General features: G+C 46.3%; 1 protein-coding gene across 1 annotated transcript in view; it reads right to left on the bottom strand.

The window, feature by feature from the left end:
• LOC134355370 (sushi, von Willebrand factor type A, EGF and pentraxin domain-containing protein 1-like) overlaps positions 1–20,113 on the bottom strand; it is a 70,678-nt gene extending 50,565 nt beyond the window's left edge. Inside the window, exons 1-2 of the mRNA XM_063065150.1 lie at positions 19,952–20,113; positions 9,785–9,878 (exon numbers count right to left, since the gene is read on the bottom strand). Coding sequence (XP_062921220.1) covers positions 9,785–9,878; positions 19,952–20,015 — 158 coding nt within the window. The 5' untranslated portion in view covers positions 20,016–20,113. The remainder of the gene's footprint in view (positions 1–9,784; positions 9,879–19,951) is intronic.
• Positions 20,114–20,464: the final 351 nt, after the last annotated feature.

The raw sequence follows: 20,464 nt of genomic DNA, 5'->3' as shown, positions 1-20,464 counted from the left end.
TCCACATCCACTCTATAAGGCCTTTCAACATTCGATAGGTTCGATGAGGTCACTCCTCATTCTTCTGAATCCTAGTGAGTTGAGGCCCAGAGTCATCGAACACTTTTCATATGACAAGTCTTTCAATCCGAGAATCATTTCTGTGAACTTCCTATGAACCATCTCCAATGTGAGCACACCCTTTCTTAGATAAAGGGCCCAAAACTGCTCACAATACTCCAAATGGAAGGCGGTTGAACAGGTTGGAACTTTATTCATTGTTGGAGATTGAGGTGTGATGTTATAGAGGTGTATAAAATCATGAGGGGCACTGAGGGTTTAAGGCGTAGGATTCTTACAGGTAACTGTTTCACACAGAACATGGTGGGTATATGGAATGAGCTGCTAGTGGAAGAGTTGAAACAGGTACATTTAAAAAGCCATTTGATTTGGACAGGTACATGGATAGGCAAAGATTTAGAGCAAGGGTTTCCAACTTTTTTTATAAACACAAAATAATCTGCAGATGCTGTAAAAGATCAAAGCAACACTTTCAGTACGCTGGATGAACTCAGCAGGTCGGGCAGCATCAGTCAGAAATGATGAGTCGACGTTTCGGGCCGGAAACCTTCGTCAGGACTGAAGAATGAAAGATGGGGAAGGATTTGAATAATGCTTGTAGTTTCTGCCTCCTTTTTCTACTACTCATTGTTTCCAGGGCTATGACATCAATGCTTCCCCTCCCTCACCCCTTTGTCTTTCAAATTACTGGTCTTTCAAATGACGCTACAAGCATTCTTCAAATCCTTCCCCATCTTTCATTCTTCAGTCCTGACGAAGGGTTCCGGCCCGAAACGTCGACTCATCGTTTCTGACTGATGCTGCCCGACCTGCTGAGTTCATCCAGTGTACTGAAAGTGTTGCTTTAACCTTTTTTATGCCAAGGACCAATACCATTGAGCAAAGTGTCTGTGGACCCCGGTTGGGAACCCCTCATTTAGACGGACTAGCGTGGATGGGAATCCTGATCCGCATGAGCCCATAGGGCCAAAGCACCTGGTTCCCTGAAGTGTGACTCCATGACTCTGTTCCTATGCAATACCTGGTACAATCCTGGAACAGGCTTTACTGCCCACCACAGCTGTGCCGACCATTGTCTGCACCCATTCTTTACCCGTCTATTCACATGCTGATCCAAATGCATCTTAAACAATGCCACCCTTTTACCTCTTCTCTTTCCACCTTCCAAGGACCCAGACCGTCCCCCCAGGAAGTACACTGATTCCTGTGGTGGGATGACTGCCTTTTGTGCTCCCTCCACATTGGAGAAACTATGTCTGTAGGGCAGTAGGGAGAAGCCAGGGAGATGTACGATGCTGTGTCCATCATCAGTTGTTGCATTATTGGGAACAGACTGAGGGAAAGGATGATTGGAGAGGCAGGGACTGATCAAAGGCAGTCAGCATGACTTTGTTAAGAGGAGGTCCTGTGTGAACAATTTGACTGAATTTTTCAGGAAGTGGCAAACTGTGTTGGTACTCTACATGGACTTATAGGGCTGAAGGTGAGCAGGAACTTGAGAGGCAGCTTTTTGAAAGGAAAGCAGCATCATTTATCAGAGACACACACCACCCAGGTTGTACTCTTTTCTTGCTGCTGCCTTCAGAAGAAGGTATGGGAGCCTCAGGACTCACACCACCAGGTTCAGGAACATTTATTACACCTCATTCAAAAAGGTTGTTGAACCAGAGCGGATAACTTCACTCTACTTCACTTGCCCCATCATTGAAATGTTCCCACAAACTGTATGTAGGCAGCCTTTGATGCTGGGGGATCATGGGTTCGCGTCTCGGGTAGACTGTGTCCTCTCCAGGACACAAGCCTGGGCAGGAAGATTTGAAGAACCGGCTTTTGCCCGTGCAGCAGGATCCCCCTCTCCACATCACTGATGTAGTCCAAGGGAAGGGAAAGCACCGATACAGCTTGGCACCAGTGTCGTCGCAGAGGTTGCCGGAGTGAAGTTGTAAACAACATCAAACTACCTTAGGGACCCTGGCTCCGGATTTCTTCCTTGGGGTTTACTCCCCAAGCCTTTCCCATGGGTGGGTCTGGCCGCAAGGCAGCGGAGGTTCCCACAAACTATGGACTCACTTTTTAGGGCTCTTCATCTGATGTTTGCAATATTTATTACCTATTTATATATTATTATTATTTCTTCTTTTGCGTTTGCACAGTTGAAACTCTGGTTGAACAGCATTGTTGGGCTATCTTTCATTGATTCTGTAATAGTTGTTATTCTATAGATTTAATGAGTATGCCCACAAGAAAATGAATCTCAGGGTTGTACATGGTGGCATATATACTTTGATAATAAATTCACTTTGAACTTCACACAAAGGGTGGTATTTATCTGGAATCACCTGCCAGAGGAAGTGGTTAAGGCAGGTACAATAACCACTTTTAAAAGACGGTTGGATGGGTACATGGATTGGAAAGGGTTAGAGCAGGGTTTCCCAACCTGGAGTTCATAGACCCCTCGGTTAATGGTATTGGTTGGGAACCCCTGGTTTGGAGTGATATGGGTCTAATACTAGTGAATGTGACTATTGTTGCAAGGATCACTCCTAATCATGATGATCAGAGCGCACAGAAGGAATCTGTGATCACCAACAAGTACCTTTATTGTCTAAACTAACAAGCAGGTGAACTCATACACTCGGCATCTGCGTGCATATCCACTAGGTTTTCCTGATTCTCCTGAATAGTCCAAGAATGGAAAAGGTAATGCCCGGGTGACTATTTTGGTTCTCTTCGACTCAGGTTTAAACCAGGTCACTCAGGTACTGGACCAAGATAATGAGATTACCTCTGCAAACCTGTCATTGTACACAATACATAGCTTATCTGAGAATGGTTTCAGGTTTAGCAGGTCGATAGTAAAAGCTCCTTGTGTCCACATTCAATTGTTCCAATTAGATTATCCCAGAGCAAGAATCAGTTCTCAAGCAGTTCACAAAATAGAGGTTACAGAGCAGCTCCACAAAATGGCAGCCTCCATTCCTTCGACCTCGTGGCAAGAAAAAATATAATGGGCCTGTTTGCTTCCGCCGTCCTTGATTCATTCAATTTCACTGTAAATTATAGTTTTTTTCTGGCCGACACTAGCTTGGATGAGGGATCTTGGTCAGCATAGACCAGTTGGGCTGAAGGGCTTGCATCTGTGCAATATGACATGAATGTGGCCCTAGACAAGGACTCATGTAGGAGAACAATCCAACAGGTTAAAGCCAATGGGTTCAAGGGCAATTGGTTTGAGGACAGAAGGAGAAGAGAGAGGCTCAAGAGTTATTTTTAAACTTGGAAGTCTGTGATCAGTAGTGTACTACAGGGATCGATATTTGTTATACAGGTTAATGTTATGGATATCAATGTAGGAGGTATAATCTGTTAATTCCTAAGTTATAAAAAATGAGCAGCAGTGCTGTTATTGGGGAGGGTAGTTTTCAGGTATTGGTATTGGTTTAACATAGTCATAAATACCAAGATGCGGTGAAAAACTTGTCTCTCAGTCCATTCATACAGATACCTTATTACACAATGTGTTGTGGCAGGACAAGATAAAACGATAAAAGGCGTGGAATGAAGTGTACAACCTCAGAGAAAATGTAGTTTAAAAAAATAAGGTGCAAGTTTTCAGTCGAACCTGCATCCAACCACTTGTGCTGGCAGCTCATTCCACAATCCCACCACCCTCTGAGTGATGAGGCTCCCCCTTAGATATTTCACTTTTGCCCCACAGAAGGGAGAGGACTTGAACCCACTACATTGCGAGCAAAGCCCTCTCAACCATTAAGCATGTGAAATGCTGCCATAGGAAAGCAGCATCAGGGACACCCACCACCCAGGCCATGCTCTCTTCTCACTGCTGTCATCAGATAGAAGGTAAAAAAAAACCTCAGGACTCACACCACCAGGTTCAAGAACAGTTACTACCCCTCAACCATCAGGCCCTTGAACAAAGGAGAAAATTACACTCACTTGTCCCATCATTGAGATGTTCCTACAACCAATATCTTTATCACATGCTCTTTATCACATGCTTTCATTATTTATTGCTATATATTTATTTTTTCTATTTGTGCAGCTTTTTGTCTTCTGCACTCTTCATTGATCCTGTTATAGTTATTATTCTATAGATTTACTGAGTATGCCCACAGGAAAATGAATCTTAGGGTTGAAAATGATGATATATATAAAACTTACTTTGAATTTTGAACTTAAACCTATGACCTCTAGCTCTAGTCTCACTCAACCTGAAGGGAAAAAGCCTGCAATCATTCGCCTACTCTATATCCCTCATAATTTTGAATATCTCTATAAGATCTCTCTTCATTCCCCTATGCTCCAGGGAATAAAGTCCAAACCTTCTCAACAGTTCCCTGTAATTCAGGTGCTCGTCCAGACATCATCCTTGTAAATGTTCTCTTTCAATCCTATTGATATCTTTCCTCTAGATAGGTAACCAGAACTGCACTCAATATTCCAAATTTAGCCTTACCGACAGCTTATACAACTTCAGCATAACATCCCGCTCTGATTTGTGAAGGCCAATGTGCTAAAAGCTCTCTCTACGACCTTGTCTACCTGTGATGCCACTTTCATTGAATTATGGACCTGTATTCCCAGATCCCTCTGTTTTACTGCATTCCTCAATGCCCTACTGTTCACTGTGTAAGTCCTATCCTGGCTTGTCCTCCTCACATTCATCTGCACTAGATTCCACCTGCCATTTTTCAGCCCATTTTTTACCAGCTGGTCCAGATCCTGCTGCAAACTTTAATAGTCTTCCTGGCTGTCCACTACTGCCCCAGCCTTGCTGTCATCCACAAATTTACTAATCCAGTTAACCACATTATCTTTTAGATCATTGGTACAGATGACAAACAAAGAGATGTTGCCTTTTTGATAACAGTTAATTTCTGAGAATCTACAATTCATTTACAGAACTTCGGCTCATCCTGCCAATTTCAAATTTTAAAGAATAGCAATAAGTATGGAGTCAAAGATGTGGGCCAATTGGAGAATACCATATAAACTTTCCAACAGAGTTTAAAACAGTAGGATTTCCTTCAGAGACACCAGAAACTACATGTGCTGGAATCTGGAGCAATGGAGGAACTCAACCTCTGCTTAAGCATACCCAATGACTTGGCCTCCACAGCCGCCTGTAGCAACAGATTCCACTATTTCACCACTCTCTGGCTAAAGAAATTCCTCCTCACCTCCATCTTCCCCTCTATTTCGAGACTGTGCCCTCTGGTCTTAGGTTCCCCCACCATAAGAAACATCTTCTCCACATCCACTCTAACGAGGCCTTTCAATATTTGATAAGTTTCAATGAGTTCCCTCATCATTCTTCTAAATTCCAGTGAGTACAATACTATTTTACAACCAAAGCCTTGGTGTATCAGGGCAAGCATGTTGAACAAAGCCACACACATAAAATTCAGCAGGTCAGGCAGCATCTATGGAAACGTACAGACAGTTGACATTTCGGGCCGAGACCCTTCTTCAGTACTGCAAAGGAAGGGGAAAGGTGCTAGAATGAAAAGGTGGGGAGAGGGGAAGGTGGGGAGAGGGGAAGGAGGAAAGCTGGAAGGTGATATGTATAGCCAGGTGGGTGGGAAAGATACAGGGCTGGAGGAGAAACAATCTGATAGGAGAGGAGAGTGGACCGCAGGAGAATGAGAAGGAGGAGGGGACCCAGGGGGAAGTAATAGGCTGGTGAGAAGAGGTAAAAGGTCAGTGTGGGGAATAGAGGGGGAGAAATAATTTGTTTACTGGAAGGAGAAATTGATATTCATATCAGCAGGTTGCAGATGGAATACAAGGTGTTGCTCCTCCACCCCGAGGGTGACCTCATCATGGCACACATCGGATTGGGAATGGAAATGGGGGTTAAAATGTTTGGCCACCAGGAATTTCTGCTTGCGGCGATGAAAGCCTGATGAAGTGGTCCCCCAATGTACCACAGGTCTCACTAATGCCTAGGGCAGTCGAACACCTTCTCTACCACCCTATCTACTTGTTTTGGCACATCCCAGGAGCTCTGAGCCTCACACCCCAAGATCCTCCTGCTCATCGACACCGCTGAGGGTCCTGCACTGTGTGCTTCTCTCTAACACTTGACCTCCCAAAGTGCAGCACCTCACAGTTGTCTGGATTAAATTCCAGCTATCATGTCTTAACCTACATTTCCATTTGGTCTACCTCCTATCCTATCCCTGACAACCTTCTTGCTATCTGCAACTCAACCAATTTCTGTGCTGTCCACAAACATACCACCTGCATTTTGTGCAAATCACATTCATTATTAAAGTATTTATTTAAGCATCTTATTTATCTATTTATTTATGCATTTATTTATCTATCTGCTTGTTTATTGAGAGACAGTGGGGAGTAGATCTGCCTGGCTTTTCGAGCTGTACTGTCCAGCAACCCCCAGTTTAACCCTAGCCTAACCACAGGGAAATTTACAATGACCAGTTAACCCGGATGAAACCCAAACGGTCACGGAGAGAACGTACAAACTCCTTACAGGCAGCGGCGGGAATTGAACCTGAGTCGCTGGCGCCGTAAAGCGCCGTGCTCACCATGATGCTACCGGGCTGCCTTGAGGTACGCTTTCTTGCAGGCATTCACAGTAAGTCCAAAGGAATATAACAGAATCAATGAAAAACTGTACACAGCAAAAGCCACGTGACAAACAATGCGGAAAAGATAACAACTCATGCAAACACAAAATGAAAAAGAAAACAAAATAACAATGATAATAATTGACAAGCAATAAATATTGGGAAGATGAGTTGTAGAGTCCATGAAAGTGATCTGGCCCTCAGCAGACTGTGTTTCTCTAGGTTTTGTGATTGATATGTATTGCAGACACAGAACTTCAAATGGAGTCTAACCAATGGCAAGTCCAGCTGCAACAGGCCATCACACCTCTTATACTCAATGTACTGTACTGAAGGCAAATGTATGGGACAGCTGCTTCACTACCCTGTCAACGTCAAAGTAAATTTATTGTTGTCATGAATTACCCTGAGATTTACTTTCTTGAAGGCATTTACAGGAAAATAAAGAAATACAATAGAATTTATGAAAAATATACATGAACAAACAAGGCAAATTTTGCAAATAAGTGAACAAACAATACTGAGAACACGAGTTGTAGAGCCCTTGCAAATGAGTCTGTAGGTTAAGGAATCAGTTCAGAGTTTTGCTGAGTGAAGATATCCACGGCCATCTTGGGTCACCACTTGCAGAAAGCTGTGAGCTTGGACCCCAGGTCTCTCTGTACATCAGTGCTTCTAACGGCCCTGCCTGTTGCTGACCACGCGCACTTGTCAATGCCCAGGCTTCTGATATTTACTATAAATGTCCTGTCAGCATTTGATTTCCCAAAATAGATAACCCCATGCTCATCAGTATTAAATTCCACTGTCAGCACTTCACCCAACTTTCCCACTGATTCATGTCCCTCTGTATCACTTTGTAACTAATCCTGATGTCGTCGGTAAACCCACATCCTCCCCTTTCCTTTCCTCCCATCGCATTCTGTCCTCTCCTAATAGGGTTACCTTTCTCCAACTCTTTATTTCTTTCACCAAGCAGCTTCCCAGCTCTTTACCTCCCTCCCTCCCCCTCTGCTGGTTTCACCTATCATCGACCAATTTGTAACTCTTCCTCCCCTCCCCTCCACCTTCTCACTCCGACTTCTCTTTCTTTCCAGTCCTGATGAAGGATCTCAGCCCAATACATCGACTGCTTACTGTTTTCCATAGATGCTGCCTGACCTGCTGAGTTCCTCCAGCATTCTGTGTGTGTTGCCTTCGATTTCCAGCAGCTACAGATTTTCTTGTGTTTGAGATTCTCATCCAAATCATTTATTTATATATAAAACAAACAATAGTACTAGCAACAGGCCCTGCAATATCCCACTGTTTACAGTCAGAAAAACACTCCCCCACCACCACCACAACAGACACATCTGCAGAATTTCTTGTGTCTATAATTTACCTCTCTACCATTACCATCTGACCCCTATCTTCGGCTGCAGTGATGCCTGCTTCTCGTCTGTTGTCCTGTGATGTTTAATCACCTCTGCAATGAACTGAGGCTGTGGTCTGCTCCATCTGTAGTGATGGCTGGCTTCATGTCTTTTGTTAAACTCCAGTTCTGAATGCAGTTTTCTGACTTTAACTGATTGAACGATTTTTTTTCTCTGTTTGATGGTCTTTTTTTTTTAAATGGGTTCTATTGGGTTTGTCTGTTTTGTGGCCACTTGTAAGGGGATGAATCTCAAGGTTGTATAATATATACATACTTTGATAATAAATGTACTTTGAACGTAGAACCCTGAATCTTCGATGAGCAGCAACATGCAAGATGCTGGATGAACTCAGTGAGTCAGGCAGCATCTGCGGAAGGAATTGGCCAAGTTGATCAGGTCAAGTCTCTTCATCGGGATCATGCATTTTTCTCCACAGATGCTGCCTGGCCGCTGAATTCCTCCAGCATTTCAAAGTTCAAAGTTCAAAGTGCATTGATTATTGAAGTATATTTGCAGTATACAACCCTGAGATTCACATTCCAGATTTGAGCATCTGCAGTCCCTTGCATCTCTGCTTGGGAACCAGTTTGCCAACATGCCTGCGACCCCCTGGGCTTTAAGTCTCTGAACCAGCCTGATGTATGGGACCCTGTCAGAATCCGTACTGAAGTCCATGTAAACCCTGTGAACTGCCCTGCCTTCATCGTGTCACAGTTACCTCCTCAAGACTATGTCACATCTGTGTCTTAATGTTCCCTGCACAAAACCTCCAACCAGCCCCTGCATTCAAATCAAGTCTAATTATCCTCCAACCATACATGGGTACAGTCAAACGAGACAGTGTTCCTCTGGGGCCGAGGTGCACAATGAGGGAGAAAAATCAGACATTGTTACACAAGAGAAGCTACGTATAGTGCAATACCCAGAGTGACATGTCCCACTAATCGATGGGACAGTTCCCGGCAATCCAGCCTGTCATTCCACCGATGGGAGAGGCCAGCCCCCAACTGAGAATGGACGCCACGCCACACTGCCTCCATCCTCTGCTCACTCCTTCAGTCAAGCTATTTCACCCCTCCTCTAGGCTCCAACTTTACCCCCACCTCCCCCAGGATCACTCCCATCACTCATGGCACAGAGTTCAAGGTGTGGGAAGGTATAAAATGCGAGTCAGCCCACACTGTGAGAAGGGCCACAGGGGAGGGAGGCGGCAAATACACTGGGGAGGGTGCAAAGGAGGTTCCCCAGGGTGTGCTCTGGGACAGGTGAGCTCAGTTAGAACTTTGACCCCAGTCTCTCCCCCCCGGGGGGGGTCACAACAGCCCTGCCCCTGGTGTTAGACTCCAGTCCTGCCCTTGGGTCAGACTCACTCCTCCCTCAGGGGACAGACTCCAGACTTTTCCTCCCGGAGCCAGACAATCGCCAGGTTCAGACCCTAGCCCCTACCACTGGGTCAGACCGGCTCCTTCCCCGTGGTAAAACTCCAGTCGTGCCCTGGGAACTGATAAGCTCTATCCTCCCTCGCATTTCAACCCTATTCCCCCCCACCCCCCAGGGGTCAGGCTAGACCCTCTTCCTTGGGGCTTGGACCAGCCTCCCCCTCTGGGTCAGTGGCCGCTGCAACCCCCACCCCCCCCCCCACACTGTCAGCTGTCTCCTATGTGGGCAGTGTCCATTGTGTTGGGTGCTTACCCTGGATTGCAAGTATATCGGGCGCTGCTGTCCTTGGTAGTGGCCTCATAGAACACAACTGCATTGCTGATGTGCGGTGGAGCCGAACAGTCCTCTGTAATAAACAGCGAGAGGGATGGGTGTTACTGAACAGAATTCTCCAAAGCTGAGCCTGCGGCAAGTGCTGTTATCCAGGCGTTGAAGGTGTGACCTACGAGGAGGGTTCACAACTTTAAGAAGATTGCTAGAGTATTCAAGATTCAAGTTGCTTATTGTTCTTCTCCAGTACACAAGTGTGAAGCAGACTGAACAAAAAACATGATAAGCACAATTAAAAAAGCATAAAAAAATAAATAGGGGAATCTGATTCCCTGACGAGTCTCCCATGACATTGTGAAATTACCCATTATACCACCCTCAGATTCAGATATACGTAACACATGTACTTCCAAAAATACAATAACAACTAACACCGCCCAAGGATGTGGTGGGGACAGCCCACGAGTTTGTCACCATAAACTTCAGCACCAGCATAACAGACATCCCACCCTGCAAAAGCTCATTTCAGGGAGGTAGCACCATCAATTTGCGGGAGACTTCCGGGAGAGGTGGGATGTCTGCAATAGAGTAGCTCCTTAGCAGCTAGCCAGCTAGTTTAAATAACGTTAGCTATGCTAATGAACGAATAACACCTGTTAAACTCACCTCAACATGTCTTTTACAGTCTTAAGCCACCACGGGCAATAGAAAAGTCACTGTTGCAAACAGTGCAGCGAGCAACACTGTCATTATTTTTCACCCCTATTAGGCAGGGGTACACTTTAGTGTAGTCTGGAGTGACGTACGTTTTATATTTTTTGGAACACTCTGCCATGGCACGCTCTCGCGCTCTCTCTCTCGTGGTCGCTCACGCACTCTCAAGTGCTCTCGCTTGCTTTCTCTCTCGTTCTGTCTTGCTTTCTCACTCACTCGCTCTCTCGCTTTTTTGCTCTCTCTCCCTCTCTCGCTCTCACTCGCTCGCACGCTCGCTTGCCTTCGCTCTCGCTCGCGCTCTCTCTCGTGGTCGCTCTCGCGCTCTCTCTTGCTTTTCTCTCGCTTGCTCTCAAAAAAATTGATTTCCGTGATATTGTATATAATTTGCGGGCATCAGGGAGCCACTATTAATATGCGGGAGACTCCCGGAAGTTCCGGGAGAGGTGGGATATCTGGCATAACAAGCTGACAATGCTTAGCAGAACAACACAAAACACACAAGCATCATAACAACAACAGCAAAATAAGCCCTGCTTCATGTCTCCAAGCCTCTAGACCTTCAGTCTCCAGGCCTCTAGGCCTTCAGTCTCCAGGCCTCCAGTCTCCAGGCCTTCAGTCTCCAGTATCCAGGCCTCTAGGCCTCCAGTCTCCAGGTCTCCAGGCCTCCAGTCTCCCAGCCAGCTGGCTTTGATTTCCTGACTTCCGACTGACTCTGGGCTCTGATCTTCGTTACTGAGCCCCAGACTGGCCGATAATGGGACCGTGCGGTTGGAATTTTAAGTGTGCTGACTGACTGGCCTTCAAGCCTCCTACTGCCTCCTGCGTGCACGGACATGCACTGACCTGGGACAGGCCAACAACCGCAGATGTCCATCGTCCCCCTGCCCACAGTGCTGGCCTTTTGAGCGAGGAGCATTGGTCAGAACTCTGAAGGTCTCGACTCCAGGGTGGGCGTACCGAAGGCTGCATGCAGAGCAAAGATTGCTTTGTGCTGCTTTATTTGTGAATTTAATGGCTTTGGCATCGGTGACTGGTCCTCAGCTCTGGAAGCTCCTCCTGTCTGACGAATTTGGGATCTGGGATCAAGGATCACTGTCTCACGGTAAGGGATTGGCCATTCAGGACTGAGATGATGAGGAGAGGTTCTTCTTACGCCCATCACTCCCACTGGGGCATGGGCCGTCAACAGCAGCTCACCAGAGTCCTCTGTCCACCACCAGTCTTTCAACTGGTAGCCTATCTTCAAAGATCCTTCTTCTCCCGGGGATGAGGTCTTTGCTGATTTTGTAGCTCAGGTATTTTTCTAAACAGGATGGGGTTAGTAACTGCATACCCAACCCTCCTCCTTTCAGCCAAGCTTGGGACCATCCACGGTGGAACTGATGTGGAGAGCAAATCTGATAGAAGAGAAGAGTGGACAGTAGGAGAAAGGCTAGAAGTGGAGATAATGTGTAGGATGTGCAGGCTGATGGGATGGTAGGTAAGGACCAGAGGGACTCTCTAACTATTACAATGGTGGGAAGATAGGGTGAGTGCAGATGCAGGGGAAATGGAAAAGGTGTGGGAGAGGGAAGCATCAATAATAGAGGGAGGGAAACCCCATTCTTTAAAGAAGGACATCTCTGTTGTCCTTCAGTGGAAAGCTGCATCCTGCAAACAGATGTGGTGGAAGTGAAGAAACTGAAAAAAGGGAATAGCATTTTCCTGGGAGATAGGGTGGGAAGAGGAATAGTTGAGGAAACTATGGGAATCAGCAGGATAACTCTGAAAAAGTTTTCGATAAGAAGATATAGGAGCAGAATCAGGCCATTTGGCCCATCGAGTCTGCTCCATCAATCCAAAATGGCTGATCCGGTTTACCTCTCAGCCCCAATCTCCTGCCTTCGTCCTGTATTCCTTCATGGCCTGAACAATCAAGAATCTATCCGATTCTGCCTTAAATATACCTAAAAACTTGGCCTCCACAGCTGCCTGTGGCAACAAATTCCACGGATTCACCACTCTGGCTAAAGAAATTCAAAAAGGGCGCCCCTCTCTTCTGAAGCTGTGTCCTCGGTCTTAGACTCTCCCACCATAGGAAACATCCTCTCCACATCCACTCTATCAAGGCCTTTCAACATTCGATAGACTTCAATGAAGTCACCCCTCATTCTTCTGAATTCTAGTGAATATAGGCCCAGAGCCATCATATGCTCTTCATATTACAAGTCGTTCAACCCCAGAATCATTTTCTTGAACTTCCTTTGAACCCTCTCCAATGTCAGTGCATTCTTTCTAAGATAAGGGGCTCAAAGCTGCTCACGGTAGTACAGGTGAGGCCTCACCAGTGCTTTATAACATTTCAACATTACATCCTTGCTTTTATATTTTAGTCCTCTTCAAATGAATGGTAATATCACATTGGCCTTCCTCACCACCAACCCAACCCGCAAATGAACCTTTAGGGAATCCTGCACAAGGACTCCCAAGTCCCTTTGTGATTTGTACCACAGTACTAGATAACTTGTTCCAGGCAGAAAAGGCAGTTTGTTTAGTTGAATTAACATTGAAGAGGGAGGGTGGTGATACTTTGTAAAGCAACATCTGCTCGAACATTTAACATGGCAGTAAACTGTTCCCACTGAATCCCAGCTGATTGGGGTGGAAAACAACTGATCATATCTGGGTGTGTTAATGAATTCTGTTTTACCAAAAGTTTCCATAAGCCTGTGCCTTGGCTAGCAACAAACAATGCTGGAAACAGTCAGTGGCTGAGGTCATATTCATGGGAAGAGGGACAGAGTTACCATTTCAGATTGAAAAGTCTTTTCCTCTTCCTCCTCCCACACTCAAACAGGCAGGTCTACTCTATCATCTCAGCAGTTTCTCCTCTTCTGCTAAATGTCCAGCAGATTTTATGATCTTTGTTTACTGTGTTCTAGCTCTTTTGTCGTAGCCACTTGCAGGAAGACAACCCGTGAACTGAACTGCTTGTTCAGTGCAATTTGCCTGCAATCAAATTTATGCCTAAGTTATTCAGGTGCCTTGTAAACTCCAGAGCATGTGTTAGGGGCTCAACCTGACTGGTTCAGTGTAATGACCCCCTTCTTCCTTCCTTCAACAGCGGTTCTTGCCCAGGTTTCCTCCGCGGATCCGGTCCGGTCCCGCCATTTCTGTCAACGCTTTTCATTGTTGCCATGGTAGCCTAGTGATTAGCACAATGCTATTGCGGCTTTGGCTGTCTGAGCTCGGAGTTCAATTCCTGCACGGTCCGCGAGGAGTTCGTACGTTCTCCCCGTGACTGCGGGGGGTTTCCCCTGGCCGCTCTGATTTCCTCCCACGATCCACAGTCGTGCCAGCTGGTAGGTTAATCATCCTGTGGTTTGGCCGGGGCTAAGTTGCTGGCTGGCGTAGCTTGTGGGGTCAGAAGTGCCTATTCCACTCTGTATCTCTAAATAAACCCACCTGAGTAGAATTAACAAACACGAGAAAATTTGCAGACACACACAAAATGCTGGAGGAACTCAGCAGGCCAGGCAGCGTCTGTGGAAACGAGCACAGTCGACGTTTTAGGCTGAGAATCAAGATGTCAATTGTTTACTCGTTTTCACAGATGCTGCCTGACCTGCTGAGCTCCTCCAGCGGTCTGTGCGGGCCGATGATTAAGCTGGCATACCTAATGATTCTCAGAGCTGATAAATGCCCCGGGTTCCCATACACTCTGACTGGCATTAGTATTAAATTGTTACAAGAGGGCATTGTTAGCAGACCCAACTGCAAGACACAGACACTGAAGTACTAGGAACAGGACTAAGTTTATCGAGATAGCAAGGTGAGTAAGGAAGAAACGATGCTGGACATTGACACAGGCCCTGGACAAAACTAGGATTCAGGGCCCGGGCTAGAACTTGGACTAGAGACATGGGATCCGGACAGGGAACTAGGAACGAGAAGCCTGGACTGGGAACACAGAACTCTAGAACCAGGGCCTGGACAAGGACCCGGAACCTGGGTCTTGGTTGGGACTCGGAACCTGGATCTTGACTTGGAACTGGAACCTGGGTCTTGACTCGGAATTGGAACCCAGGTCTGGGCTAAGACTGGGGACTAGGATCTTGGCAAGGACAGGACGTGGCTACAGGACAGGACGAGGAATCTCCAGCGCCGGGCTGGGCAAGGCACCGGAACCAGACGAGGACACGAAGCTCAGATCTGGACAGGGCTGGAACACAACACCTGGACTTGGTCTTGGAACACAGAGCTTTGGACATGGACTGGACAAGGTACTCCAGGGCAGGAGGAGGCTCTTGGACAAGGTTTGGCTCGGCTCTTGGACTCAGCTTGGTTAGGCTCTTGGGTACAGAGCCAGGACTCCTCCTTGGAGCACAGGGCCAGGACCCTTTCTGGGACACAGGGCCAGGATGACTGCCAAGGTCACTTGCCGAGGTGGGCTGGGCAAGAACACAAAGCCTTGACTTGGACAAGACTGGAACACAGCACCTGGAACTTGGAATACAGAGCCAGGACCCCTCCTTGGGAACAGGACTTAGGGCTGGGGCTTTACACAGAGCCAGGACCCCTCCTTGGAAACAGGACTTAGGGCTGGGGCTTTACACAGAGTCAGGACCCCTCCTTGGGAACAGGACCTAGGGCCAGGACTCATACACAGAGTCAGGACCCCTCCTTGGGAACAGGACCTAGGGCTGGGGCTTTACACAGAGTCAGGACCCCTCTTTGGGAACAGGACCTAGGGCCAGGACTCATACACAGAACACAGACACTAAATACAGAGACAAAAAGAGACAGTTCCAAACTCAACAATAGATAGTTCCTTCTCTTGGCATGGCAAGGCTCCAGTCTCACTCCAGCAGTTGAACTCAACAGGGATACCGACAAGGTTGCAGGCAGAAGGAAACAGTCCAGCAGGGAATCCTTGGTTTGAGAGGTATTTATATGCCAGCCCAAAACGAGAATCAGGTGCCTCAATTAAGGCACCCAGTGGAACAAAGGAAAACAGGAAAACCCGGAATAAGGAATGGACGGACTGGACCGTAAACCGGAATGCAGACTTTACGGACTTGACCATGACATAAATGTAGGTGGATTGCTCGATGATGCGGCCTGTCTGGGTCAGAAGGGCCTGTTCCACTCTACTTCTCTAAACCAATAAATAAATCACCTTCATCCACCTCTCACAATCAGATTTCGACTCCCTACCACAATGACATGCTGTGATTTCTCCTACACTGATTGTCTACCCAGCTGTGCCTCATTAATGACCCCTAACATTCCTCTGATTTACTCCCCACCTCTCCCCTACACCCTCCACCCACTTGAGTCCTCTCCCTATCCTCCACTCTGACCACCCTCCTACCCCCATCTCTCACCCCTCCGCCATTGAGCCACAGTCATAGAGCGCCACTGCACAGAAACAGTCTCTTCAGCCCAGCTGCTCCATGCTGAACTGTTACTTTGCCTAGTCCCGTTGACCTGATCTGGACCATAGCCCTCCCGTCCATGTACTCAGCATGTGGGAGGGAGTGGTGCCACAACAACAACCTCTCAGTCAATGACAGCAAGACGAAGGAGCTGATTATTTACTTCAGGAGGAGGTAACCAGTGGTCTATGAGCCAGTCCTTATCGGGGGATCAGAGGCGGAGAGGGTCAGCAACTTCAAATCATTCGGTGTTATCACTCCAGAGGATTTGTCCTGGGTCCAGCACTTCAGTGCCATTATACAAGTTGTGACGGGATCCTGAATTATCCCTATCAACTGTGCTTTTAAAAAGAAAGAGAGAGAGAGAGAGAGAGAGAGAGAGAGAGAGAGTTGCTCGACACAGGCACCTTGTTATTCAGAGAGAGAGAGAGAGAGAGAGAGAGTTGCTTGACACAGGCACCTTGTTATTCAGAGAGAGAGAGAGAGAGAGAGAGAGTTGCTCGACACAGGCACCTTGTTATTCAGAGAGAGAGAGAGAGAGACGAAGACAGCTTTGAGATGGTGTTATGGTTTCTCTGCAGCATGTTTACCCTTTTGCAAGGACACTGGCAGCTTCTAAGTTCCTACAGAGAGAGAAGGGAGGAGCTGCTTGATGGACAGTTGGTGTTCAGCATGGTGAGATAAATAGAAGGTCAGATGATAGACTCACAGACACCTGGTTTCGGACACTGGATGAGCTTTGTTGTGCCCGCAGAAAGGTGGGTTTTCGAGGATCGATCAGGTGGACCGATCAGTAGCTCTCGCAGTGTGAAAAGGGTGTGACTGGTGGGGAGTTATTCGTGTACCAACCCTCGCCTGGGTTGATAATTCCACCACAGAAGAACAGTCCCCTTTGTTGTGGTCACATTCGGTGATTTTGAAAGGATTTCGGAGGACAATGGGAAGATCTATGGCATCAGCTCACCTGAAGAACCAAACACCTCTCTCTCTCCATCACTACTCAACTCAATACCACGAACTGAACTGAACTTTACTTATCATCGTAAGACTGTATCTATTTACCCCAGGCTTGAAGAAGCTTGGTTTCTATGTTTCCACACTTATATACATATAGTCTCTTCTAACCCGTTTAATATATCTGAATTTATATCACTGTATTGCGTAGTTACTAATAAAAAAGTATTAGTTAATAGCAATACAAGACTCCAGAGTGGTTTCCATTTCTGCTGGTTCTTTAACCTGTCATGGGTATGTGACACAAGTAAAGCACAACAGCCCCTTTACTTCCGTAGAAGTTTGCAAAGATTGGGTATGACATCCAAAATGTTAACAAGTTTCCATAGGTGTGTGGTGGAGAGTTTATTGGCTGGTTGCTTCACAGCCTGGTATGAAAATACAGCTGCCCTTGAATGGAAAATCCTGCAAAAAGCCGTGGCTACAGCCCAGCTCATCACAGGTAAAACCCTTCCCAACATTGAGCACACCTATGTGAAGAGCTGTCACAAGAAAGCAGCATCCACCATCAAAGACCCCCACCACCAAGGACATGCTCTCTTCTTGCTGCTGCCATCAGGAAGAAGGTACGGGAGCCTCAGGACTCACATCACCAGCTTCAGATACAGTTATTACCCCTCGGCCACTAGGCTCTTGAAACAAGGGGGTAACTACACTCATCTTCACTCACCCTATCACCGTACTGCTCCCACAGCCTATGGAGTCATGTTGAAGGACTCTTCATCTCATGTTCTTGATATTTATTGTCTATTTATTTACTTATTATTATAATTATTTATGCAACTACAAATATAAATAAATAGCAATAAATAACGAGAACATGAGACAATGAGATAAAGAGTCCTTAAAGTGAGATAATTAGTATCTTTTCTGTCTGCAGGCCATTCCCTCCCTTCCTTCCCTGAGGAGCAGAGGCTGCTGTATGCCTGAGCAGGAGTGCGCGGCCTACAATTGCACCTTTCTACAGGTCACTTTGCTCAAGAACATCTGAGAACATTATTTATTTCAAAAGTAAACTTATTCATATTACATAAAGACAATTGTGGCAACCTTTCCCTGTGTTGATCGTACTAACATTTCAGTACATTCTCTACAAAGCATCATCACCATTCTTAAACAATGCACCTGTCCAGTGTTTGAGGGGCTTTAACACAGGGCTGGCTCCTCAGCGTTCAGTAGTGACCAGATCTTAGAGCATCGGAGTGGCCAGAGCTCCCTCAAACCTACAGGGAGGGCACTTCATAGAGTCGTACAACTCAGAAACAGGCCCTTCGGCCCATCTGGCCCAGCCTGGTTTTTTTGCCTATCTCCCACCTGCACCTGTACCATTGCCCTCTTTACGTCTCTCATCCATGTACCTATCCAAACTTCCTTTAATGAGGTGAGCTTTACTTGTCACACCTTCACCTAAACTTATAGTGAAATGAGTCATTCGTGTCAATGACCAACACAGTCCAGGGATACGCAAGTGTCGCCACACTTCTGGTGCTGACATAGCGTACCTGCAATTTGCTAACCTTAACTGGTCTTTGGACTGTGGGAGGAAACCAGAGCACCAACCCACGCCGTCACGGGGAGAAGGTACAAACCCCTTACAGACTTGCTGCTGTTGACCCCACATCTACCGCCTCATTCAACACCTGCACCACCCCCTGAGTGAAGATGTTCTCTCTCCCATTCCCTGAATCCCCCTCATATTCAATATCTGGAATGTTTTTTAGAATGATTCGCAGCAAACAGGTTCATTCAATGCTCCTTTACAACTGTGATGGTTTCTTATTAACGATGTGTACACGATGATAAGAGGCATCGAATGAGTGGACGGCCAGATACTTTTTCCCAGGGTGGAAATGGCTATTATGAGGGGGCTTCATTTTAAGGTGATTGGTGGAAAGTTCAAGGGGAATGTCAGAGGTACGTTTACACAGAGTGGTGGGTGTCTGGAATGTACTGCTGGGGTGGTGATAGAGGCAGAGACATTAGGGGCATGTAAGAATAGAACAGAACAGAACTTTATTGCCATTGCTCAAGACACCAAGATTGTGGTGCTACTCCAGTCTGTGCAAAATAGATACTTACAATACATTTACAAGTTTTTTACTTGGAGAGTGGTGGATGCCTGAAGTGTGTTGCCTGGTATGGTGGTAGAGGCAAATTCATCAGAGGCTTTTAAGAGATGTATGGATAAGCACATAGACATGAGGAAGATGGAGGGATACGGACATTATGTAAGCTGGAGGGATTAGCTTTTGGATGTCTTTGATTTACTTTTTAGCAGGTTCGGCACAACATTGTGGGCCAAAGTGCCACTTCCTGTGTTGTACTGTTCTATGTTTTGTGTTCTATACATGTGTCACAGCTTAGTTTTTAAAAAATCCCATAGTTACATGCACCAAGTGATTTCAATAGTCCATAACACTCAAAGGCCATTGGCAATCTGGGGTGTAGCATTATTCAGGAAGAAGCTGTTTTTCAGTTTTACTGTCTTGGCTAAGATGTTTCTATACCTTCTACCGGATGGCAGGAGATTGAACAGACAGTGTCCGAGATGGGATGGGTCTTTAAGAATGTTACCAATGTGCTGTTGGCATTGTAATTTGAAGATTGTCCTCAAGTCCGGTAGTTGAGTCCCAATGATGTGCTGAGCGTTCCCAATCACCAGTGCTTTGTGATCTGCCTTGCTGCATCTGGAGTGCCACACTGTCATTCCGTATGTCAGTATGCTCTCCATTACCATCAATAAACGTTTAAGAAGCTCTTGGAAAGGCAAATGGATCTCAGAAAAATGGAGGGTTACGTGGGAGGGAAGGTTTAGATTGATCTTGGAGTAGGTTAGAAGGCTGGCATAACATTGTGGGCCGAAGGGCCTGTACAGCGTATGTTTTATAAATGAGTACATTCCTGCTTCGTCTGTACAGGCTCGCCAGGAAGAATAAAATTACACATCTAACTCAATGTCAAAAAACTACACGATAAAAGCAAAGGAAGCTTTTTCATCTCTTACCAAGAGTAGGGCAGATTTGTAGGACAAAGAGAAGTGCTAGTTTTAATGCAGTTTTCGGAAACATTTCTGTCCGTCTCCCCTTCTCCTGCTAGCTTTTCGACTTGCAGTCCCTCTGGATTCTGGATTCAAATTGATTTTAAGTAACCTCTTTGTACGCTCGCTTTGGGTGGTATTGACTTTGGAGAGGGCAGCTTTGTTTAGAAGTGGTTATGTCTACAGGAATCTAAGTGGCATTTTTGGGAAATTGCAATGAAATAAAAAATTAACAGTGAACTAGGGGTTCAAGGACAACATTTCACAACCAGAGTAAGCACAAGAGATTCTGCCGCCGCTGGAGATCCAGAGCAACACACGCAGAATGCTGGAGGAACTCAGCAGGCCAGACAGCACCTACAGAGGAGAGTGGACTGTGGGCACTTTGAGCTGAGACCCTTCATCAGGACTGGAAAGGAATGGGGTTGAAAGTAAGGACACCCTGAATAATCCGCTTTGAATCAGCGCCAGCGAGGTGGG

The sequence above is a fragment of the Mobula hypostoma genome, chromosome 13, assembly GCF_963921235.1.
Source record: "Mobula hypostoma chromosome 13, sMobHyp1.1, whole genome shotgun sequence".
Taxonomy (NCBI): Eukaryota; Metazoa; Chordata; class Chondrichthyes; order Myliobatiformes; family Myliobatidae; genus Mobula; species Mobula hypostoma.
Note: the sequence above shows the minus strand (reverse complement) of the source record. Positions and strands in the feature narration are given on the sequence as shown.